This window comes from Aegilops tauschii, chromosome 2, assembly GCF_002575655.3.
Source record: "Aegilops tauschii subsp. strangulata cultivar AL8/78 chromosome 2, Aet v6.0, whole genome shotgun sequence".
Classification (NCBI taxonomy): domain Eukaryota; kingdom Viridiplantae; phylum Streptophyta; class Magnoliopsida; order Poales; family Poaceae; genus Aegilops; species Aegilops tauschii.
Genome location: NC_053036.3, coordinates 381966360 through 381992397, shown reverse-complemented (window position 1 = coordinate 381992397; position 26038 = coordinate 381966360). Strand labels below are relative to the sequence as shown.

At 47.2% G+C, this 26038-nt stretch overlaps 1 protein-coding gene across 1 annotated transcript; it reads left to right on the top strand.

The window, feature by feature from the left end:
* Nucleotides 1-15325: 15325 nt before the first annotated feature.
* LOC123497206 (uncharacterized) lies at nt 15326-19401 on the top strand. The gene is made up of 5 exons (XM_045233527.1): nt 15326-15344; nt 15449-15630; nt 15682-15795; nt 15977-16927; nt 17188-19401. Exons 1-5 carry the CDS (start codon nt 15326-15328, stop codon nt 19399-19401), a joined length of 3480 nt encoding a protein of 1159 aa, XP_045089462.1.
* Nucleotides 19402-26038: the final 6637 nt, after the last annotated feature.

Below are 26038 nucleotides of genomic sequence, written 5' to 3'. Positions count from 1 at the left end.
CCTGGCTTCAATGACGAGGAGTCCGGCGCGCAGATTGTCTTCGGCATTGCAAGGCGGGTTCTCCTTCCTCCGAACTCCGATATAGTCTCCGGATGTGATGATTGTATCCGTACTTGTGTACATAATTGTAGAAAATACAATACTCCACGAGTCCAATTGGTCGACAACCGTTGAGATATTGCATCATGCCCGCCCGGTTATTATTTCCAACCGTTGGCTATCCTATCGCCCCACGTCTCGGGAAGCGGTTTTATTGGCACGTCTTGTCAAAGCGGAGATTGTGTCCCCTTATTCACGGGATTTTCAATAATGTTGGTATGGGTAACCCAACCGTCCCCCGGGTACAACTCCTTGAGGATAGGTAAGTCCCGAGACCCAGGAGGGGACGCTCGATATTCTGGGCCTTTATATAGGGACCCGGACTTATCTTTCTCTTCTGCATTTGCTTCTTCCTCAACCCCATCCTTCTCGAGTTTTAGCCCTCGAGTTCCAATCATCAGCCGCCCCAATCATGTCCGGGCCCAGCAGTTCAGGTCGGTGGGTGGCCTCTTCCGTCACAGAGGAGGATATTGCGAAGCTCCGCGTAGCGAGGTACCTGACCCCAGAAATCCTTCACCGGCTTCCTACTAAGGGGCAGATTATTCCCACCCCCAAATCTGGTGAGAGGGTAGTATTTGTATCCCACTTCCTTCATGGGCTAGGGTTCGCACTTAGCCCCTTTGTCCGGGGCTCATGTTCTACTATGGGCTAGACTTTCACGATCTGGCCCCGGACACCATTCTTCTCATCTCGACATTCATCGTCACGTGTGAAGCCTTCCTCCGGACTCCTCCGCACTTTGGTTTGTGTCTCAAGACTTTTCATGTGAGACCGCAAGTGACAGAGGAGGAGCAGGCAGAGTGCGGCAGCGTTGCTATAAGCAAGCTTGCCAGCGCAGTTTGGTTTGAAGGATCTTTCGCCGAGTCTTCCGAACTATGGCAGCAGGGATGGTTTTATGTCAACGAGCCGCGGGGCTCCAAGTGGATGGCTACTCCTGCTTTCCGACCCGGCCCTCCAATTCAACTCGCTTCATGGATCAACAAGGGGTTGAACTGGGGATCCGTTAATGAGGTGCAGACTCTGCAAAGTCGCATCCGAAGCCTTATTGAGAGAGGCATCAAGCTTGTGAACATTGTTCAAGTAATGCTAGTCCGCCGGATCCTGCCATGTCAGCGGCGGCCTATCCGTATGTGGGAGTTCAATCCAGAAGGGCGGCGGACCCTTCAGCACTTCTTCGACACGACGCACGAAGGAATGTGGAAATTATATTCCGGGGAGCGAGAGCAATGGCCGGACACCACCGAAGACGTTGGCCTCGACTGCAATCATCCAGACAATTCGGTAAGTATTCAACACCTTTTATTTCAACATCTTTTGACAAGATACTGAGCACTCCGCCCCTACGCAGGACTGGATAAAGAAAGCGGTATTAATCTGGAGTCCGGCGCCCCTTCCCGAAGATCCCGCGTCCACCCTGCTGACGCGGATGTTAATTCCGACACCGTACCGGGTGTCTGTAGAGGGGGGTGAGAGCGTTGAGCCCAAAGGAGATGCCTGCCATGGCAAGAAGCGGGCTGCCTCTGGAGGCCAGGAGGGGAAACTTTCCAAGAGAGGGAAAATGCCATCATCGGTCGGCTTGAGCCAGGCGAGCGATGTCAATGTGGAGCCTGATGATGAGGACGAACCTCCGGCCAGACCGTAAGTGAAGCGAGGTACTTTAACCATACCTCATTCTTTTCTTATTGCTGAAGTAGTTCTCCGATATGTGCACGTCCTCGCAGGTTAACGCCTGGTGTTTCTCAATCGTCCTCCTCCTCGGGGGACCTTCTTCCAGAGATGATGGAGAGTGACACGCCTTCTCCAGCCTCCTCGCCCGACAGGGCGGATAATCTTGAGGTGTCGTCCCGGAGGGCCCCTCCTGACCGGCAAGTAGCACAGGAAAAGAGGAAGGAGTTACCCGAAGGTGGTGCGTTTGTCATTCTGGGTTCGGGGGTCAAGAATGGCGGCCCCGAACTGTCCGGCTCACAACCAGAGATGATTCTAGAGGCAGTTAAGCAGATTCCTTTAAAGGAATATTGTGCTCCGGCAACGGTATCTGAAGACCCAGGAGTGCCGAAGACGCTGACGGAGATGCTGCGATAGGCGTCCGTTTCAGACGAGCACCGCGCCTTAATGGTTACGGTGGTCGAAAAGGTTCTCTCCACGAAGAGCGGGTTGAATGAGGCCTTCATGAGCCTTCTAAGGGGTTTTGAGGTTTGTGATGTAATTTTGTCAATGGAATATTATTGACCGATGCACCTGTTGTATATGCAGTAGCCCCTGAGACTCAGATTGCCTTCCACAAGAAGCGATCGGAGGATCGAAAAGACACACTCAGGTACTGACCTTGTTTTCACTTGGAATGCAGACTGTCTCGCTTCCCGCGGCTACCCGTGGTACGGAAGTGGCCGAACTGCAGCGAAAGCTGGATACTGCGGAGGATGACATTGCATTGATCAACAGGCGTCTTGACAACTCACAAGGTATGTTTTGTGGGCATTCCTTACACCAGTGTGCTTTGTAATTTAAGCCTGACTCTGAAAAGAGTTTTATATGGAATATGCATGAATGCAGATGGTGCTGCCTCCGTGGAAGCCCTGCGGGCGGAGCTAGCCCGGGCCAAGGAACAAGCCCGGTTTAGTAATGTGGCCGCCGAAAAGGCATCGGCCGAGTTGAGGGCCGAACAAGCCACGCGGCGCCAGGACAAGGAGGCCATGTCCACCATGGCGCGCGAGTTAGAAAATGCAGCTGGCCGCTGTAAACTTCTTGAGAAGGAAAATGAAGCCAAAACAGCTGAACTTGACAAGGCCTTGCGAGAGGCGAGAGAGGCGCGGTCTGAATCCAGAGCAGCCCGTGAGGAAATCCGGCAAGCTGGGGATATTGTGGCTGGCAAGCCCTTTTTGCTACAGGCTAAGTTCGGCGATCCGAGCTATGCTCAGCTTAACCAAGTATGGAGTTCTCCGGACAATTTTTTAGACTTGCCGAAGAGTTCTTCCGATGCGGCGCAGTTTTATCAGGCGCGAGAGGGGTGTGCAACAGAGAAGCTTTTCTGGTCGCAATTCGGCGCGTCGAAGCGCCCTCTGTTGCTGAAAGAACAGATGTCCCAGTGGGCCGAGCTGCATAGGATATCCGGCGCTGCAATGAAGAACGTCGTAATCCATTTGTGGCCGACTGGACCTGTTCCGAGTAGTTACTTCGGCCTAGTGCAGTGGCTTGCTGACGCGGTGCCGCGTATCGATGCTATGAAACGGTCTGTCACATCCCTAGCTCCTGACATTGCACTAGGCTAACTTCATGTGTGCATCATGTTTAAACTTTGAAAGAAACTTGAAATGGGGATTGCCTAAACCCTAGCACCTAAATTAAATCAACTAGGTTCAACTGAAATTGCATTCAATGAACCCAAAATGCCTTCATCAATGTTTGATATTTTGGCAAGGCTTTGAGTCCAAACCAAAAATGGTGAACATTTTTGTGGAATATTTTGGGCACTGAATTTAAATCATTATTGTATTTGAATTTGGAATTATATTCATAATATATGGAATATGTTTCAAATAACTTTGAAATGTTTTATGTACTATTGGAGAAGTCCATCCAACAACATAAAAATATCCAAAGGGTTTTTGTCACTGTTTTGAAATTGTTCTGAATTTTAAACAGTGGCAGAATGTTAATCAAAAGAAAACAAAACAGAAAGTTAAAAAAGGGCAGAAACCTCACCTGGCCTCCCTGTAGCCTGGCCCAGCTTCCCTCAGCCCAGCCCACCAGCCCAACCGCCAGGAGCTTCTTCAAGCTCCTGCCAGTAGGAGCTGCTGCGTGCCCGCATCACAGCCGACCGCGGCCACGTCTCCCCGCCACCTCCTGCTTCCTTCCCCGTCCTCGACGGGCGCCTGGAGACGCCCGAGCCCCCCTGGTCCTTCCCCTCTCTCTGGAACTCCTCCCCTTCTCTGCCCTCTCTCCCGCGACCACCTGAGCTTAGCCCGTCGCCGCCGCTCACTGCCAACGCGCCCACCGAGCTCGCCTGACCTCCCTACCGTATCCCTAGGGTACGCCGCGGCTCTGCACGTCGACGAGGAGAACCAAAACAAGCCCGGGAGCCCCTCATCCTCGCCATCGCCGTCGTCCTCGTCCTCGGGAGCCGACCACCGCCGTCGTCGATTCGCCAGCCACAGGACATCCCCGAGCAAGCCGAGCCCCTCTTCGCGATCACTGTGAGCTTCGCCGTCGTTTCCCCTTAACCCCGCGGCCTAGCGCTTGCTGTAGCCATCGTTTCCATCGGCGCCCGAACTCCGGCCGCCGCCTAGCTCGCTGCTGCCGTCACCACAGACCACCCCAGCCCCCTCTGCTTGCTCCATAAGATGCGCCGCCCCGCCAGCTCGCCGTAGCCGCAAACTACGCGTGAAGCGGTGATCTGTAGTGCCGTGCCGAGCAACTCCGGCGAGTCCCCGTCGTTGCTGTGGTTGCCGGCGTCAACTGCTGACGTGGCGCCGGTTTAATTAGCACTAATGACCATACTAAACACCACTAGAGCCACTGCCATGTGGGCCCCAGTGCCTATTTATGTTAATTTAATCTTTGTTTAGATTAGTTTATAATCCAACGGGACCCACACGTCAGAGCTGACCGTGCTGACGTGGCTGTTGACCTGACCCCACATGTCTGTGACCCAGACAGCTCTGTGTCACTGACCAGTGGACCCCACTGGTCAGGTTTGACCTGGACGAGGTTAGTTGACCTGCTGACGTCAGGCTGACGCAGTAAAGCATTTTCGGGATTTAAAATAATTCAGAAAATTCCAAAAAATAGTATAAACTTGTAAAAATCATATAAAATCAACCGTAGCTCAGAATGAAATAATTTATATATGAAAAATTATCAAAAAATGCAATCTATCCATCTGTATCATTTTCATGCATGTCAAACTAAGTTATACCTGCTGTATAGGTGAAAACATGATAATGCACTATTTGAATTCATAGTTTGAATTTGAATTTGAATCTTTGGTTCAAATCAACTCAAACCATTCTGTTCTAGCTGGCATTAGCCCAAAACACATTCATATTGCCATGTCATAGCATGCATCATATTGTGCATTGCATTGATCGTGCCCTTCTTTGTTTGCCGGTAACCGTCCCCTCTCAGTAGCCGATGCTCCGATGACGTGATCGATGACACCGATGAAGAACTATAATATCTTCAGAAGTGCCAGGCAAGCATAACCCCCTTGTTCATTCCGATACAATCCCACTCTCTCGCTCCTGCTCTCTTTTACTACATTAGGACAACAACGATTCAACTGTTACTTGTTGCGGTAGTTGAACCCCTTATCCTCTGCATGACCTGTCATTGCCACAGTAAATAGATGAAACCCACTAGCATGAGTAGGAGTTGTTTGAGCCCTGATGTGCCTACTCATTCATGCTTGTTTGTCATGCCTGCTATTGCTTAGAGTTGTGTCAGGTCTGATTCATCGGGGATGAATTGGAAAGTTGTGAACATGTCCTACTGTGTGTGAGCTAAGTGTGTGAACACGATTTGGTAAAGGTAGCGGTGAGAGGCCATGTAGGAGTACATGGTGGGTTGTCTCATTGCAGCCGTCCTCAGGAACTGAGTTCTGTGTTTGTGATCCATGATACAGTTACTACCACGCATTGGGCCCGAAACCAATGGACCCTCTCGGCTTCTTAATCACCCTTGTCATCTGTCCAGGAGTTGCAAGTAGTTTCTGGTGTTTGTAGTATGCTGGAGGCCGTGGGCAGCGCTGACCGGAGGGGTGGGCTGTGATGCGGTAGGCACGTGGCCGGGCATGCCGGGCGCCCGTTTGGTGTCCCGGAACCCCGCACACATCGTTCGGGGCCGTATGTGGAAACCTCGGCCGGACTCCCTGCGGATGGAACCTGAATAGGCGATAAACCTGGACTAGAGACTTGAGTGTTTAGGTAGGCTGTGGCCGACACCCTCGCTGGGCTTCTGTTTGAAGGTTGCCGAGTACATATCGTGTAAACGGCGGTAAGTGGTGAGAGCGTGTGTGTCGAGGTACACCCCTGCAGGGTTAACATCATCTATTCGAATAGCCGTGTCCGCGGAAATGGACTTCTGGGTTGCCTATAACAGTTCATAGACAAGTGAAAGTGGATACTCTAAAATGCACAAGATAAGCGTGAGTGCTATGGATGGCGTTCTCGTGGGGAGACGGGAGCGGATCCATAGTGGTGTATTGGTATGGTGATTATGTGGACTCGTGTGCGCCACCTCAAAGAGTTACTTGCAGTCATAGTTTAGGATAGCCACCGAGTCAAAGCTGGCTTGCTGCAGTCAAACTCCACCACCCCCCTTTGTTGATACCGATGCATATGTAGCTAGTTCTGATGTAAGTCTTGCTGGGTACATTTGTACTCACGTTTGCCTATTTTATGTTTTGCAGAGAGACGTCAGTCTCGCTAGTAGTTCCGTGTGGACTTCGACGTTTAGCTTGATACCTCAGCTACGATCTTGTGCCCTCGGCAGGATCTGGTAGATAGTTAGGCTTCTCAGCCTTTTTCATTTGTAGATGTCTGTACTCAGACATGTTAAGCTTCCGCATGTGTTTGACTTGTATGCTCTGAATGTTGGGTCATGAGACCCATGTTTGTAATATCTGGCTCTTCGGAGCCTAATGAATAAATACTCTGAGTCATAGAGTCTTGTTGTGATGCCATGTTGTATTTGCACATATCAAGCATATTGTGTGTATGATTGAAATGCTTGGTATGTGTGGGATCCGACAATCTAGTTGTCTATCCTTAGCAGCCTCTCTCATGGGGAAATGTAGTCTAGTGCCTCCTTGAGCCATAGTAGTCCGCTACAGCCCGGTTCACCGGAGTCCTGCTAGCCCAGCACTACTGCTCTGGACACTTGACTGGCCGGCATGTGTTTCATATCGTTCCTGTGTCTGTCCCTTCGGGGAAATGTTACGCGGTGACATCCGGAGTCCTGCTTAGCCTGCTACAGCCTGGGTTCCCGGAGTCCTGTTAGCCCAGTGCTACAGCCCGGATTCGCACGCTGCTGACCGACACGTTCGATGTTGATTCATGTATGCCTGTCCCCATACGTTAGTGCCGCTTTGGGTTCACGACTAGCCATGTTGGCCCGGGTTCTCTATCATATGGATGCTAGCGACATTGTCATATACGCGAGCCAGGCGCAAACGGTCCCGGGCCATGGTAAGGCGACACCCGTGGGAGTACCGTGCGTGAGGCCGCAAAGTGATATGAGGTGTTACAGGCTAGATCGGTGTGATTTGGAATCGGGGTCCCGACACGGTCGGCGTGCATTGAAGGTGCATGGATGGCCTTCACCCGAGTCAAGACGTTCTGGGGGAAGATGAAGGCCATCAATATTGCGACGAAGAGTCCACCCGAAGGCAAGGACCGTCCGGAACCGGAGCATTATTTTGGAGACGTCCTAGAGGCCGCCCGCTTGATAGAGGGTCAGTGCTCGAAAGACATAATATTCGAGTGATGTGTACAAGGGTTGTAACAGACAACTTTATAGTCAATCTATTTTTTTGCTCGAAAGCTTGTATTCCTCCTGTGCGGCCGTTTTTAATGTAATTTGAAAGTTTTCCACTCATCGGCTTCAGCCTCCTCGTAGGAAATACGGGGGTGTTCGGAAAAGCATTGAATCACTCTTTATCCAACGTCTTGGTCCATAAAGGAGGTGATAATGCGGCGAACCAGGCAATCGTACTATAGGGCATTAACACTTTCACTTAGCCATAGGAGTTTTATGGTGGGGCTATGACATATCCCCTAGTATGTATGCGGCGTATCGTAATATTGTGCCTTACATGTTTTGATCTGAAAAAGACCCTTCGTGTGACACGAAGAAACGCTAAAGATTTGGATAAGTCGTCAAGTGGTTGACCAGCTCTCGCCGCATCATGACAGTCAGTTTTCGGCTTTCTCTACTGAGGTGCTCATCCGGTCAAAGCCAGAGCACAATCGCAGTAGTTCTCCCTTTACTACCCTAGTCGATAGAGCAGAACGTAGGGTAGCAAACACAGGAGCCGAGCAACCCAACTATTGACCAAAGACAATGATTCGGAGCTGATGCATATAAGGCCAAACTTGCGACGCCGAAGTATGCTATAGAGCTGTTCGGGCTTTTATTGGCGACTCATTTGTTCCCAAGCCGAGCCCCTGGCCGGTTATGCCGAGGTGCGTCTTGTAACACCGCCGTTGCGGCCCTACTCATTGTAAAAAGAGTATAGAAGATTAGTTCGGATGAAGTTTACTGGGAGTTGAGTAATAAGCCAATGATAAATTCATATATAAAAAAGGAAAAATCCACAACCCCGCCATTTGACATGCTCGGGGTCAGGGACGGAGGAAAAAAGGCATAGTACAGGCTCGAAATAGAGAGTGCGGTCTACAAAAACTATTTTGGACCTCCTGTCGCACGTCTGCGCCACCCGTCCTCTGGGAGGGGAGTCCTTATCTGAAGTAACCCCTTTGGGAAGTGTGCGGATCCGAACGCCGACAGAGTTCGTTGTATATGCAGTCCTGTCAGTCACCTGTTTATGATAAAGAAAAGTAAAGAAGAATGGATAAAAAAACGTTACGGGAATGCTTGCAGGGTTGTCTGTATTGTGCTTCCGCCGCTGCCAATGGTATCTTGAGCGCGTAGTGATGTACGCGTGGTGTAAATCCTGCCATCATAGTGGGTGGGTGGCGGAAGCCGAACTGCTATTTCCGCTCCGGTAGTGGTCGAACGTCGGAGGGAAACTGCTTCTGGCTCCCGGTGTTCGGCTGGCGAGCCTTGCCGTCGTCTTTATCGCTTGGTGGCCTGCTTCCCTTGTATTCGGCATTAAGCTTGCCTGCCTGCTTGAAGACCCAACAGTTTCTGTTGGTGTGATTAGCTGGCTTATCAGGGTGGCCGTGAATCTGACAAGGTCGGTCCAATATCCTGTCAAGGGCGGATGGTTCGTCCTGTTTGGCCTTATGGCTTCTTCCGTTGACCGGGTTTCGGATTGTGAAATTCGGCGTTGACCACTATGTTACGCAATCTTTCGTTATTGCTGCGACTGCTATGCTCGTTTAGTCGTGGCTTGCCGTTGCCGTCTCGGATTTCGGAAGTGCCCGGGTCACTGGCGTTGTTGCTTTTGCGAGCGAGCCGGTTGTCTTCTCCCGCACAAAAGCGAGTCACTAGAGCGGTAAGGGTTGTCATGGATTTGGGTCCTTCCTGGCCGAGGTGACGGGCTAGCCATTCATCCCGGACGCTATGTTTGAAGGCCGCTAGGGCTTCCGCGTCCGGACAGTCGACAATTTGGTTCTTTTTGACTAAGAACCTAGTCCAGAGTTCCCTGGCTGACTCGCCGGGCTGTTGGACAATATGACTTAAGTCATCGGCCTCTGGTGGCCGGACATATGTTTCTTGGAAGTTGTCACGAAAGGCGTCTTCCAGATCTTCCCAGCTGCCAATAGAATTTTCTGGCAAGCTGTTTAGCCAGTACCGTGCTGGCCCCTTGAGCTTGAGGGGCAGGTATTTAATGGCATGAAGGTCGTCTCCGCGAGCCAAGTGGATATGGAGGAGGAAGTCCTCAATCCATACTGCGGGATCTGTTGTTCCATCGTATGATTCGATGTTGATGGGTTTAAACCCGTCTGGGAATTCATGCTCCATTACCTCGTTGGTGAAGCAAAGAGGGTGTGCGTCTCCTCTATGTTGGGCTACACTGTGAATCACATCCAGCGGGCTCCGCTTACGGTTTTCGGACCGAGCGTGCTCGGGTCTGTTGTGTCCGAATAGATAACCATTATTGCTGGCTGGGGCATGTCTCCACGATCTATGTGTCGATTTTGTGTGTCCGGTTCTACCCTCCGGTTCTTCTTGGATGTCGCGAGTATCCCCCCGAGCCTCTTTATTCTTGCTTGGACGGCCGGATGGGTTTGTATGGTGCTCTACTGGGGCTGCTGCCTTGCCCGGACCGAACTGTGGTCGGCCTACCGGCTTATTCGATGGTGGTGTGGGCTCCAAAGCTTTGCCATCGTATTGAGGGAGCCACCTACTGTTGTGGTGGCTTTTGTCTGGGATGCTAAGGCCGTATTCTTCGGCGGCCAGGACCTCGGTCCATCTATCGTTGAGCAAATCTTGGCTCACTTGAAGCTGCAGCTGCTTCCTCCTTAGGCTCCTTCCTGTGGCTATGAGCCGACGTTTGAAGCACTCCTGTTCTAGAGGTTCCTCAGGCACGATGAATTCCTCGTTGCCGAGGCTCTCTTCCTCGGAGAGTGGGAGATAATTACTATCCTCCGAGTCTCCGTATGTGGCCTGTTCGTCGGGGCTATCCTGCCCGTTTTCCTGGTCTTCCTGTTCGGATCCTGTCTGAACAGGGTCTTCGTTGTCCGGAGTACTATCACCTCTGATGCTAATATTGTTTTCCCTTGAGTGACGTGACTGAGAGTGGCGCCGGGGGCGCCGGTGTTCGGACTGTATATGAGGAGGCTTATCCTCGACTGGATCCTCTTTTTCATCGTTGAGATCGTCGTTGGGTGTGTCCACCATACATACGTCATACCAGGAAGTGGTCGCCCCATGTGTAGCTGATAGTAGGCTCTGGTTTTGCCCCTCCTCATCATCCAAACCGCTGATGTCTTCGGAGCGGGGGTCAGGCGTATTGGTTGGTTCGTCGACGGTGGCTAGGGAGTGGGTGGCGGGTGGGAAGCAAAATTCTCCATCGTCCGCAGTAAGGCCGAACCAAACATAGTTCGGTGATGAGCCGTCTGCCAGGGATAGGTTTTTTAGTGAATTTAGTAGGTCGCCCATGGGCGAGTGTTGGAAGATATCCGCGGCGCTGAACTTGAAGATCGATAGCCGATCGAGTTCGGTATCCGCGGGCTCGCTGGGTTCGGAACTCGATATCAGAGACAAGTCCGGGGTTCCGTTGATGCAAGTATCATACAAAGTGGAATCTGCATGCGGCTCCACCGCCGCCGAGTTTGTAGGCCCCATGATGGGGTTAAGTTTCCCATCTTCGGACGACTTGATCTGCTCCGGCTCTAAGGCCAGAGTTGTTACAGGAGCTGTCTCCTGGATGCGGCCCGATGACAGGTTTAAGCCATGTTTATCGGGGCGAAGGGGAGTGGTTGTCGCGGTCTCGAATCCGTCGAAGATCAAGTCTCCACGGATGTCCGCAACGTAGTTCAGGCTTCCGAATCTGACATGATGGCCAGGGGCGTAGCTATCGACCTGCTCCAGATGGCCTAGCGAGTTGGCCCGTAGTACGGAGCCGCCGAACACAAAGATTTGTCCGGGGGAAAAAGATTCTCCCTGGACGGCGTCATTACTGACGATAGAAGGGGCCATCGAATCCTTTTGTCGACGGCACAGTGGAACTCTCAATGAAAGCACCAATGTCGGTGTCAAAACCGGCGGATCTCGGGTAGGGGGTCCCGAACTGTGCGTCTAGAATCGATGATAACAGGAGACGGGGGACACGATGTTTACCCAGGTTCGGGCCCTCTCTATGGAGGTAATACCCTACTTCCTGCTTGATTAATCTTGATGAATATGAGTGTTACAAGAGTTGATCTACCACGAGATCGTAATGGCTAAACCCTAGAAGTCTAGCCTATGAGTATATGGTAATGAATCTGTCCTATCCAGACTATGCTCTCCGGTTTATATAGACACCGGAGAGATCTAGGGTTACACGAGGTCGGTTACATCAGAGGGAATCTTCATAATCAATCGCCTAGCTTGCCTTCGACGCCAAGTAGAGTCCAATCCGGACACGGGTATAGTCTTCGGTCTTCATAGCCCATCAATCCGGCCCAATGAGTAACAGGCCGGACGCCCGAGGACCCCTTAGTCCAGGACTCCCTCAGTAAGTGCATAGACTGGGACCCATCTTGGGATCGGGTCGCGACACAAGCCATCACACCAAGGAGAAGCGTCACCGGCCAAGGATGAGACTTTCCATACTATATGACATATAAGGAAACCCTCCACAACATATAGAAGGATCAAATGGATTGGTGCTAGTACCATTCTGAACTCCTACCCCTATACTTCCTACACACCATCACAACGTTCTTCATACCAATGATATATGTAGGGAAGTAGGAACCCCGTAGAAGGGGGCTCCACTTTTAGATAGTTTAGCATGTACATAACATAGAGATTTTGACGCTTCTCATCAAAATCTTCACCGCAACTCGTCGATTCTCCCTAACTAACCGGATACCCCACCCCCCCCCCCCCCCCCCTCACCCCCGGGAATATTGTAATCCTCTATACTATACATAAGTAAGAAACATAGGCAAGGCAAAAATTATGGCTTTTATTCGCCGCTTTGCGGTTTCTGTCTAAACTTTCTTCCTTAATCAATGAAATGGCAAGTCTTTTACCTTGTTTCAAAAAATGGATTTACCCACATTAGAGGTCTGAACCTGAGTAAAACATGTGCCCCACTTTACACTTGTGTTCTAGATCTACTAGTATCCTAATATGACGTCCCCTCAACTACAAATCAAGAACTCGCTCTAGTACCTACAACCATTATCATCTGAGAAAAATCCCTCGGTGCTTGATACCGACCGTGGTAATGTTATGATATCATATCATACTATGACCTTATTTTCATCGTCATCATCGGACAACGAATCAACGGGAGAAACGACAAATAGCCAAATAGAGCAGATGATCCCGCCCCCGCCATCTCTCTACATTAGGCACCATACATTTGCAACACGACATGAGACAATGGGTACATAGGAATGCTACTAGAAGAGGAAAGATCGTCATGGATGCCACTCACGGTGCTCTCTGGTCGGGAATGGTCGTAAGCAGTGCTTACGGTCACAGCCCGAGAGGGATCTTGGTTATCTCTTTTCTTTAATTAAAAAACGTGTAACATTTTGCCGCACGCTAGTCCACTACATCCTTCCCGTTTTTATTTCTCCCTTTTCATCTCTCTTTTTTTCTCTTGCCATTTTCCTTGAAACCACCTCATCTGTACAACGTCTTATTTCTTACGAAGATTGTGGTGTTTGTTTGGTAAGTTAGTAAGTGCTTACCAAATTAAATATCATTAGAATATTTATTCTTCCATTGCAACACACTCGCAATTATCTTGTTATAATATAAACCTACAACAACTCCTACGTAGTAACATGTTTTCTTAGGGGGTAGTATGTTGAGCGTATTACTCCCTTCGTTTCTAAATATTTGTCTTTCTAAAGATTTCAATAAGTGACTACATACGAAGCAAAATGAGTGAATCTACATTTTAAAATATGTCTACATACATCTGTATGTGATAGTTTATTTGGAATCTCTAAAAAGACAAATATTTAGAAACGGAGGGAGTACATAATAACATCGCATCATTGTTGTGTAATCCAAGTGTCCAAAACACAAACTGTCTCGCATCATAACAGATATATGTGGCTTATAAATGAGAACGGGGGGAATACTTTTGTTGAATGGAAAATATAGGGCTGCAGCGAGCCTTGCTGCACTTAGGTCGTGCTTGGATTGCCGTTTTGCAGCGATTACATGGGTATGATATACTCCCTCTGTAAAGAAATATAAAAGCGTTTGAATCATTATATTTCTTTTGGAGGGAGTACACCTGGAAAATTATTAGGTGCGGCTGGGAAACTGAGTATTTGGTTGGTCATTTGGATCCAAAAAAGGGGCAGTTTTGTGCCTTCCGCTCGAGAAAATAAACACGTCTTTCATCATCCGTTTCCTTTCTGCCTAGATTTTACACGCGCCCACTTTAATACGGGACTAAGAGAAACTCTAGCTGAAACCCTAAAAACATAAGAGTATCCGACCGAGTAAGTAAATTTAGCAGAGTGAAAAGCAAATTTGGATAAAGAACATAGATTCGATTTAAATAAACTTCTTAACCAGAATTCGACACATAATTCACATTACATCCACCGTAACATAGTCCATTTAAACCGAAACTAAAACTTGAACTAAAATATATATCTAACAGAAATTTTAGTCACTGTCCGACTTTGCGAGGGACAACCAATCCACCCTTAACATCCCACCGCCCATGGGGCCAGGCACTGTGTCGTCATCACAGCCGGGGAAGGTTCTTCGCCACTCTTCAATGTCGAAGCCACAGTTGTTGCCACCGTCGTTGCCTCTGTTGTCCTCCTTGTCGCTTGAGAGGATGATGACGTCCGCCCCGCCGGCCGTCACTGATCGTACGAGAGGCACTCCGCCTCCACTAGCTCGGGGTACTGGCGACGAAGGTTGGCCATGTACGCCTCGTCGGCGACCTCCGGCACGAACCGTTCCCTCGCCTCCCGGTCCTCCTGAGCCACTGGAGTGTTGACCGCCCTCGGCTGGGGAGAATCGAGCATCGGCATCTCGCCCTTCTCAAAATTTCGGCGGCCCATGACGCCGTGTAACTGGACAAACCGGACGTCGTACTCGCGCACGGCGTGCTCGGCAATGTGGAAGGATCCGAGCCACGATTTTTCGTGGGTCTGCCGATCTATAACCTCCGGCAGCCATGTCCGTCATACCCGCTGTCGCACGCCTAGGTACCGCCTCTGTGGTGGCGGCGGCGCGGGGAGGTCAGGGAAGCCGGCGAGTCTGTCGGATGGGGCTGCAGCGCCGCGGTGGCGGAGTGAGGAAGATGCGAGGGTGATGCGCTCATTGCGGCGCGGATCCGCGCTACGGATGGCCGGCGGGGAGCGGCGACCAAGGGAACCGGCCATGGCGGCAGCAGTTGGGGTGCAGGAGTGGTGGTTGAGTCGCCCACGATGGGGATTGGGGGGACAAGAGACAGAGGAGGGTGCTGAGCGGTGGGGATTTTTTACTCCAAGCCCGAGCAATGGAGTACTTTTACTCCACCAAAGCGGCAAGGAGTAAGATTTATACTCCTTCCTAGCATTTAGGAGATATTACCCCTCTAACCGGTTCTAGGGGATCGGCTAGAATTGCTCTAAGCGAATACACTTGTAAAATAAATACAACCATGAAACGACAATCCAAATGCTCTAAGCTGTTATGAGGGAAACACGGAAGTCCGTAGGTTCCATCCCACAAGGGTAGAATTATTGGGGTGCAGGACTGGTTAATCTTATCCACTAGGTTATGATGAACTGACGGTATGTAACTTGGTAGGCAGTTCTTGGTCAATGAGAAATAGCAGTTCCCAAAAATTATAATAACGGTTCTTTTTCCCTTCTACAGGTAGGTACACACGCAGCTGGAAATGAGATTTATTTCACTAACCATGTATGCATCCATACATGGTATGTATACTTATAGTTAATAATGACGGAGCAGCGGCAGGCTAGCCGCCAAGCCAACAGCAGGGTGGTCCACCATGGATAAAGTGCAGCTCGTCCTCATGAAGAAAGGGATGTGTGGGCGGGAGACTCGCCGGCGGCGGATGCATCCGCGGCGGACCTGCAGAAGTACAGAGATCTGTACAAGCAACCGCTGCCTGACAAGTTTGTCCCTACGGTAACCGAGCTGGTGAACTCGACGAGCAGCCACGGCAAGAAGAGCGTTCAAGTGGAGCTAAGGTGGGAGCAGGTGCCTGTCGCCTGATATGTTATATTACATTCAGTTATGGTGTGTTCTCAGTTAGTTTTTCCAATGTTAGTCTGCTATCTGTTTCTGGAAGTAGAGTGCTGCGATGTGGAGACTGATGGGTGTTCGGTTATGAGTGTGGTGTCATACTGTGACCTCCCCCTGATGGTTGGTGGAGGATGTGTTTTGAGCTCGGGGTCGGGCTGTCGATGTACTATCTGAGTGTTTGGTCTGTTTTATGGATTTCGCGATTCTGAATTGGAATTTCCGGGGCCTGAACAATCCAGCAAAGAGGAGAGTTGTGCAAATTTTTGTGGCTGAGTTGAATTGCAACGTGATATGTTTACAGAAAACTAAAATTAGGGACGTGTCCAGGAGCTTGGTGCTAGAAATTTTGGGGCCAAGATTTGCTGATAATTTCATCAGTTTACCTGCCACTGGCTCACGGGGAGGGATTCTCATTGCTAGCACAGATGATTTTGAGGTGTCTGATATACCTTTGGCAGTTGAAGCTCATTCGATTTCAGGTACGATCAGGGACAAACCGGATGGCAACTGCTGGTCTATTACTGGGGTCTATGGTCCCCAGCTTGAGGCTGATAAATTGGAATTCTTATCTGAATTGAGAAGGATCAAACAGCTTTTGCTTCCACGTTGGATGGTGTTGGGGGATTTCAACATGATAAGTAGGGCTGCTGACAAGAGCAACACTAATTACAATTTGAGGATGATGGGTAGGTTCAGGGCTGCCATTGAGGATTTGGAATTAATTGATTTTCCCTTACTAGGGAGGAGGTTCACTTGGTCAAGCGAGCGTCAAAATGTCACCCTCACCAAGATCGACAGGGTTTTAGTCTCCGGGGAGTGGGAGGCTGCTTTCCCACAGTTTCAGTTGACCCCTGCATCGACCAGTATTTCTGATCACTGTCCGTTGGTATTGAGGAAAATGCAGCTATCTCATTATAGGGCTTTTAGGTTCGAAAATCACTGGTTAAGGTCCCCGGAGTTTGATGTGATTGTTCAGCAAGCCTGGAATAGAGTGGTCCAGTCTGGAGACCCAGTTCGTGTGTTGCATACTAAGCTCTCCCGTACAGCGGTAGCGCTAAAACTTTGGAACAGGACAAAGATGAAGTGGGCTAATTTTGTTTCTGGTATAGCAAATGAAGTCATCTTCCGCCTGGATCTAGCACAAGAGGACCGCGAGCTGACCGAGGCCGAGAGAAATCTGCGGAGTTTGCTCAAGATGAAGCTTTTGGGCATCGCGGCCATTGACAGAGCAAGGTGGAGACAGAAATCAAGGGTAACTCGAATTAAGGAGGGCGATGCCAGCACAAAGTTTTTTCATCTCCGGCCAATGGGCGGCGCCGTAAAAATCATATTCCGGTGCTCAATGGGGAACAAGGCCCGGTGTCTGATCATGAAGGGAAGGCCACGATTCTTCTGGACCGTTTCAAGCAGATCATGGGCACCCCTCTTTCGCGCACAACCACCCTGAACTGGCATGCCCTGGGCCTGCCATGGCTGGACTTGACACATTTAGAGCTCCCTTTCTCTAAGCAGGAATTACGGGATGCGGTGACTGACATTCATGGGGAGAAGGCGCCTGGGCCAGATGGCTTTACTGGTGCCTTCTATAAGCGATGTTGGCCGACTATTAAGGGAGACTTGCTTGCCGCTGTCAACTGTGTGCATTCTTTGCGTGCTCAAAATTGGAGGATAGTGAATACAGCAAATTTGGCTCTTCTTCCCAAGAAAGATGGTGCCCGAGATACATGTGATTTCCGTCCTATTAGTTTGATGCACAGTGTTCCCAAGATTTTGAGTAAGATGTTGGCTGCTAGGCTAGCCCCGGAAATCCACAAGCTTGTCTCCCACAACCAGAGTGCTTTCATTAGAGGGCGATCTATTCAAGATAATTTTTTGTACGTCCAGAACGTGATTAAGGCCGCCCACTCCGAAAATTCTCCGTTGGTGTTTCTGAAGCTTGACATGGCCAAGGCTTTTGATTCGGTCTCTTGGAGCTATCTGCTGGAGGTGATGGAGGCAATGGGTTTCGGCCAGCGCTGGAGAGACATGGTGTCCATTATTTTTGCATCTTCCTCCTCTCGAGTTCTGCTGAATGGGTCGCCAGGTGCCCCTTTTGTGCATAGGCGGGGATTGCGGCAGGGTGACTCCGTATCGCCCCTGCTGTTTATCCTAGCCATGGAGCCTCTGCAGCGGATGCTCACGATGGCCACAGAAAGGGCGGTGCTTACACCTTTGAGAGTCAGAGTTGCGCGCTTGCGTTCTGGTTTCTATGTCGATGACGCAGCCTTGTTCATCAATCCCGTTGCCCAAGATTTTGCTGCAGTGCATGCCATTCTTAAGGTTTTTGGGGATGCCTCTGGGCTGTGGGCCAACATCGCCAAGACCGTGGCTTATCCTATCTCCTGCTCTGGGATCAACATTGAGAGTATGTGGAGTGTTTTTGGTAGGATTTTGGGGTCATTCCCGTGTCAATACCTAGGGCTGCCAATTGGGCTTCGGAAGCCGAGAAGAGCTGAAGTTCAGCCGGTCTTGGACAAATTTGCAGGCAAGCTTGCTCCTAGGAAGGGGAGATTACTAAATAGGATGGGAAGGCTTGTGTACATCAATTCTGTCGTTACGGCCACGGCCACTTTCTTTTTGACGGCCTTCCCTCCTGACAAGTGGCTAATCAAAAAAATGGACAAGCTGAGGAGAAATTTCCTTTGGTGTGCGGAGGATGAAGCTGTAGGAAGGAAATGTCTGGTCAGCTGGAAGCGAGTCTGTGCTCCTAAGCGTCTTGGTGGTCTAGGAGTGAAGGACATACTTTGTTTCACCAGGGCGTTGCGTTTGCGATGGGAATGGTTTTGGTGGGCTGAAGAGGATAGGCCGTGGAAGGGCACAGCGACGCCGTGCGACGACACGGATCGGCAGCTCTTCTCCAGTTGCACTAGTATCGAGTTGGGAGATGGTAGCATAGCTGCCTTCTGGACTGACAGGTGGCTCAACGGCGAAGCCCCACTGCATTTAGCACCTGATATTTTCAAGCTGGCTAGGTTCAAAAAGCTCACGGTCAAAGAGGCGCTCAGTACAGCGCGATGGATGCAAGGACTTCAGCGCTTGGACAGTTACGAGCAGCTATGTCAATTCGTTGGCCTGTGGGAAAAATTGCAATCGGTGAATCTTTCATACCAGAGAGACAAAATCAAGTGGAACATCACTGCCAATGGGAGATACTCGGCGTGTTCTGCTTATGAGATCCAATTCTTGGCCAGGATTGAGCAACCTGGGATTGCCCGCGTGTGGAGGTGCAAGTTAGAAGGGAAGGTAAAGTTCTATATGTGGCTTTTACTGCAGAACAGAAATTGGACTGCCGACCGGCTGCAGGCCAGAGGATGGCCTCACAACGACTCTTGTAGGCTTTGTGACCAGGCGCCGGAAACCGCGGCGCATCTCACACTGCAGTGCTGCTATGCGAGACAGGTTTGGCATCTTGCTCTAGGGGCCAACGGCTGGGTGCAAAATGATGGGTTGTCGACAACCTCAGTTTCGGAATGGTGGAGGATTTTTTGCACGCACAGCGGCGCGACTGCTAGGATTGAGGCTGATTTAACTTTGGCGGCTTACATCGCCTGGCATCTCTGGAAGGAGAGAAACAGAAGAGTTTTTGAAGATAAGGAGCTGACTCCTCGGGCCGTGGTGAACCTGATTAGTGATGATATTAAATTGCTTAACGAGGCTTTGAATCCTTCCACTACGGCTGAGCGATAGTTTCTCGTTGTTAGAGTGTTTTGATCTGCCCCATGGGTTGTAACAGAGTTTTAGCCGATTTTGTTCGGCTGTGTGGGAGGTTTCTAGCACCTCATCCTTGTACCCCCGTACTTTGTATTTTCTCCCCTCACTATAATGCTAAGGGAGAGCTCCAGCTGTTCTTGTCAAAAAAAAATGTAGATTATTATCACCGCATATAAAGCTGCTCCTGTGAGGTTGCACAGAATCGCCACAAATATTTTTGCAGCAGCAGTAGGTCGACCACGGGAATGGGGCGCAGTAGCCTGAGTCGTACCCTTCTGCCCGGCACGGCTTGGTGCAGGTGCCGTGCTTGATGCACAGATGCTTGCCCCACGTCGCACTAATCTCGCCACAGATGATGTACCCGGCTGCACCCATGACCAGTTGTCACGATTAACTAAGAATTATAATCAATCAAAAGAAAGAAAGAAAAATAAAAGAAATAATTACGTACGAGGGTGGTCAGAAACAGAGTCAGGGATGTCCCGGGAGCAGTTAGCCATGACGATGATCAACAGATACACACTCAGTTTCAATAATAAGCTCTTCTTCATCGTCCACCACACTCCTATGGCCATGCCTATGCTTTGTTTGGTTGCTCCTCCCCCTTCCAATATCCGCATATATATATAGCCAAGATAGCTTTGCCTTTTTTCTTTTTCCTTCTTTTTTTTGAGCAAAAAAAGAATCGTCAACATAGCCTTGTCATTTGGGGGCTATTATCGTTTTGTTATGATCCATGTATAGTCTAGGTGTTCAGAGGTGCAATAATGTGTTGGATGTATGCCGCCATAGCCCTCCTCGATTATCTTATAATTTCCTTATGGCTACAACATTAGCTTTCTCATATCACACGTAGTCATAGCCAAATTTAATTTCCTAAGATATGTATGTCTTACGTACATCATTTCTCAAGGATATATGTACATGTCCTGTTTCTTGTTTCTTGGAGGCTGCAAAGACATGTACGATGTTTGGCATGGTCAAACTTTCTACAATGTATCCCTAGTATTCATCTTCTAGCTACGAGATATATGGTTGCCGGATAGTGTGGATAGCATCTACTATCTATCTATTATTCTATCATTTATCTATTCCATCTATCCATCTATTTATTTATTATTATATACTAAAAGCAAAATACATTTTTTTTAGAAAATGACGATTACCCCGGCCTCTGCATCAGAGTGATGCATGCAGCCCCATTATTATTAAGCAAAGTAACCAAAAAGTCTGTGTTCCACAAGCTCGCTCCAAGCTAAACAAAAAAAATTATAAAGTGCCACAACCGACCAAAATAGAACGAGATGATTAAACACATATCCTATTACTGGACCGCCATCCAAACCGGTTGTAGATATCCCGAGCTACCATCTCCCGTCGGGCAGATCCACTAACCAAACGCTCCCTGGCTTCCATAGGAATGAGTAACGACCACACACGAATCCAAGCATTGGCCCTGTAGATTGATACGTCTCCAACGTATCTATAATTTTTTATTGTTCCATGCTTTTATATTATCCATCTAGGATGTTTTATATGCATTTATATACTATTTTATATGATTCTTGGGACTACCCTATTAACATAGAGCCCACTTCCAGTTTATGTTTTTCCTTGTTTTTGAGTATCGCACAAAAGGAATGCCAAACGGAGTCCCATTGACGTGCCAATTTTTGATTTTTTTTATGGACCAAAAGAAGCCCCCGGAGCAAAAGAGTTGGGCCAGAAGAGTTCCGGGCTGTCCACGAGGGTGGGGGCATGCCCTACCCCCTGGACGTGGGCCCCTATCTCGTGGACGACTCGGAGACCCCCCTCCTGACGTGAGACCTACGCCAAAAATTCCTATAAATACAGAAACCTCCAGAAAATAATCTAGATCGGGAGTTCCGCCACCGCAAGCCTCTGTAGCCACCAAAAACCAATCGGGACCCTGTTCCGGCACCCTGTCGGAGGGGGGATCCATCGCCGGTGGCCATCTTCATCATCCCGGTGCTCTCCATGACGAGGAGGGAGTAGTTCACCCTCGGGGCTGAGGGTATGTACCAGTAGCTATCTGTTTGATCTCTCTCTCTCTCATGTTCTTGATTCGGCACGATCTTGATGTATCGCGAGCTTTGCTATTATAGTTGGATCTTATGATGTTTCTCCCCCTCTACTCTCTTGTAATGGATTGAGTTTTCCCATCAAAGTTATCTTATCGGATTGAGTCTTTAAGGATTTGAGAACACTTGATGTATGTCTTGCGTGGGATACCCGTGGTGACAATGGGGTATTCTATTGATTCACTCGATGTATGTTTTGGTGATCAACTTGCGGGTTCCGTGACCTTGGAAATCTATGCATAGGGGTTGGCACACGTTTTCGTCTTGACTCTCCGGTAGAAACTTTGGGGCACTCTTTGAAGTTCTTTGTGTTGGTTGAATAGATGAATCTGAGATTGTGTGATGCATATTGTATACTCAAACCCACGGATACTTGAGGTGACATTGGAGTATCTAGGTGACATTAGGGTTTTGGTTGATTTGTTTCTTAAGGTGTTATTCTAGTACGAACTCTAGGATAGATCGAACGGTAAGAATAGCTTCGTGTTATTTTACTACGGACTCTTGAATAGATCGATTAGAAAGGATAACTTTGAGATGGTTTCGTATCCTACAATAATCTCTTCGTTTGTTCTCCGCTATTAGTAACTTTGGAGTGACTCTTTGTCGCATGTTGAGGGATAGTTATATGATCCAATTATGTTATTATTGTTGAGAGAATTTGCACTAGTGAAAGTATGAACCCTAGGCCTTGTTTCAACGCATTGCAATACCGTTTACGCTCACTTTTATCATTAGTTACCTTGCTGTTTTTATATTTCCAGATTACAAAACCCTATACCTACCATCCATATTGCACTTGTATCACCATCTCTTCGCCGTAGTAGTGCACCTATACAATTTACCATTGTATTGGGTGTGTTGGGGACACAAGAGACTCTTTGTTATTTGGTTGCAAGGTTGTTTGAGAGAGACCATCTTCATCCTACGCCTCCCACGGATTGATAAACCTTAGGTCATCCACTTGAGGGAAATTTGCTACTGTCCTACAAACATCTGCACTTGGAGGCCCAACAACGTCTACAAGAAGAAGGTTGCGTAGTAGACATCAAGCAGTTTCTGTCGCCGTTGTCAGGGAGGTGAGTGCTTGAAGGTATATCTTTAGATCTTGCAATCGAATCTTTTAGTTTCTTGTTTTATCACTAGTTTATTTTATAAAAAAAAACTACAAAAAGAAATGGAACTAAGGGTGTCTCATATGCTTCATCTTTTTAATATCTTTCATGAAAATAAGGATTCCGATAATTGTGCCAAAATGTTAGAAGAAGAATGCATTAAAATGTTTGGCACTAAATCTTTGAATGATGAGCATGATTGCAATGTTGTTAGTACGAACTCTTTGAATATCCATAGTACTAATGATGATTGCACTAGTCATGATGAAAATGTCTCTTATAAGCATGCCAATTTTTGTGGAGTGCATAGAGTTTGCAAGTACACACCAAATAGGGAAGATAGGTTTTGCAAGAGGCATAAGTATTTAGAAACCAAATGGTTGCAAGAAAGACTAGATGGTTGTGCTGAAAATTTAAATTTTCGTAGTCATCCTTGTGAACTTTCCAATGAACGTGGTCATTTAAATATCCAATGCAAATTGTTTCATGATCGTATCGTGTCCAAAAATTGTGAAGACTTGATTTCCCTTGCGCATCATAATGAACTTAGTTTGCTTGTGGGTTATCAAGAAATGAAACGTATAACTAAGGATATGCCAGAATTTGTCCTTGATAAAGTTCTTAATTTTGATCTAGAGGAAATTTATATGTATTGTGCGGTGAATTGTATTGAAAATCCTTATATTGCCAATTACATAAAGAACAGAAAACAAATAGCAAATGAAGATAATACTAATGAAAGGGAAGAGATTTCCCAATATCCTCCTATTCTTTCATATGATCAGGTAACGAGGAGAAGCTTTCTATTCAGCCAATCTCATTAACAAGGACCTCCAAAAACAAGATTAAACCCACACATGATGTGAAGAAGAAAAAGAAAAGACGGGGAAGCAAAGGTAAAAATGTATCCCTCCCAAATGATATTGCTTCTATTACTCATTGTGATGATGATAATTGCTATACTATTATCGGTGCTATCCATACTATTAATGATGAGAGTGATTATGCTTATGATATGAAAAGGCCCAAGCTTGGGGATGCTATGTTTGATGAGAATGACTTGTTTGAGAATTTATTTGCTGCAATTAATGTTTGTCCCAAGCTTGGGGATGCTATGTTTTATGAATATGATATGTTTAACCTCCCAAGTTTTGATATGCAAATTTATTATGATGATAGCATGCCTCCTATTTATGATGATTATATTGATGAAAGTGGGTTTGGAAGAGTGCCAACTTTAGGAAGTAATGATCCCACTATTTTGGAGGGTGTTGAATCTTATTGTGACAATTATGAAAGTGGATTTGGAGAGGTCATGACTTTATTTAGTAATGATTCCACTATCTTGGAAGAGGTTTCAATTGATTATGATGAGAACAAAGTTGCTTATGGTGATTATTGTGATGACACTTATGCTATAAAAAGTAGGGATGATTATATTTATAAAACTTGTCATGATTATGATTACCCTTTTTCTGAACATTACTCTTTTAATATGGAAACAATTTATAGTATTCGAGTTTCTTATGATACTCCCACTATTCCGAATGAGAAGAATTTTGCTTATGTGGGGAGTAGTAAATTTTCTATGCTTGTAGATCATGAAAAGAATGCTTTATGTGATGGATATATTGTTGAATTTATTCATTATGCTACTGAAAATTATTATGAGGGAGGAATATATGCTTGTAGGAATTGCAATAATATCAAGTTTCCTCTCTATGTGCTTAAAGTTTTAAAGTTATGCTTGTTTTGCCTTCCTATACTAGTTGATTAGTGTTCCCATAAGTTTTTTGCTCACAAAACCACTATGCATAGGAAGTGGGTTAGACTTAAATGTGTTAGTAATATGCTTCATGATGCTCTCTTTGTTTTTCAATTCTTATTTTTTATGTGAGCATCATTGAAATCATCATGTCTAGCTAGGGGCGTTAAACGTTAGCGCTTGTTGGGAAGCAACCCAATTTTATTTTGGTTTCTTGCTTTTTGGTTCTGTTTAGGAATAAATAATCCATATAGCTTCTGTTTAGATGTGGTTTTGTGTTTTAATTAGTGTTTTTTCCAAGTAGAACCTTTGGGAAGACTTGGGTGAAGTCTTTGCGATCTTGCTGTAAAAAACAGAAACTTTTGCGCTCACAAGATTAGCTGCCATTTTTTACTGAAAAGTGATTTTAGGTTGATTCTTTTTGCAGATGATTAATAGAAAAATTCCTCAGGTCCACCAATTTATTTCAGAATTTTTGGAGTTACACAAGTTTTTGAATGACACGGATTACTACAGACTCTTCTGTTTTTGACAGGTTCTGTTTTTTTTACTATTTACTGTAGAGCAACAACCCCACAGTCCTTTTTATTCCAGAAATTTTTGCCCAGGTCTGTTTAAATCCGCTCCCACCGGGAGTCGAACCCAAGACCTGGGGTGCTACTAAGGTCGCTGCAGCCACTAGGCTACAGGCCCGTTCGCGACAGGTTCTGTTTTCATTGTGTTGTTTGCTTATTTTGATGAATCTATGAGTAGTATCGGAGGGTATGAACCATAGAGAAGTTGGAATACATTAGATATTACACCAATATGAATTTATAATGAGTCCACAATAGTACCTAAGTGGTGATTTATTTTCTTATACTAACGGAGCTTACGAGTTTTCTGTTGAGTTTTGTGTTGTGAAGTTTTCAAGTTTTGGGTAAAGATTCGATGGACTATGGAATAAGGAGTGGCAAGAGCCTAAGCTTGGGGATGCCCAAGGCACCCCAAGGTAACATTCAAGGACAATCAAGAGCCTAAGCTTGGGGATGCCCCAGAAGGCATCCCCTCTTTCGTCTTCGTTCATCGGTAACTTTACTTGGAGCTATATTTTTATTCACCACATGATATGTGTTTTGCTTGGAGCGTCATTTTATTTTATTTTGTGTTGCTTGTTGTTTGAATAATATCCCAAGATCTGAAATTCTTAAATGTTAGAGAGACTTCACATAGTTGCATAATTATTCGACTACTCATTGATCTTCACTTATATCTTTTGGAGTAGTTTGTCATTTGCTCTAGTGCTTCACTTATATCTTCTTAGAGCATGGCGGTAGTTTTATTTTGAAGAAACTGTTGATCTCTCATGCTTCACTTATATTACTTTGAGAGTCCTAAACAGCATGGTAATTTGCTTTGGTTATGAAACTAGTCCTAATATGATAGGCATCCAAGATGGGTATAATAAAAACTTCCATATAGAGTGCATTGAATACTATGAGAAGTTTGATACTTGATGATTGTTTTGAGATATGAAGATGGTGATATTAGAGTCGTGCTAGTTGAGTAATTGTGAATTTGAGAAATACTTGTGTTGAGGTGTGCAAGTCCCATAGCATGCACGTATGGTAACCATTGTGTAACAAATTTGA

Bases quoted from the DNA above. Each gene is read 5' to 3' on its own strand.
- LOC123497206 (XM_045233527.1), top strand. The intron at 15,796-15,976 runs GTTGGTGGAGGA...ATATGTTTACAG, and splicing joins ACTGTGACCTCCCCCTGATG to AAAACTAAAATTAGGGACGT. The intron at 16,928-17,187 runs GTAACTCGAATT...TTCTCTAAGCAG, and splicing joins GGTGGAGACAGAAATCAAGG to GAATTACGGGATGCGGTGAC.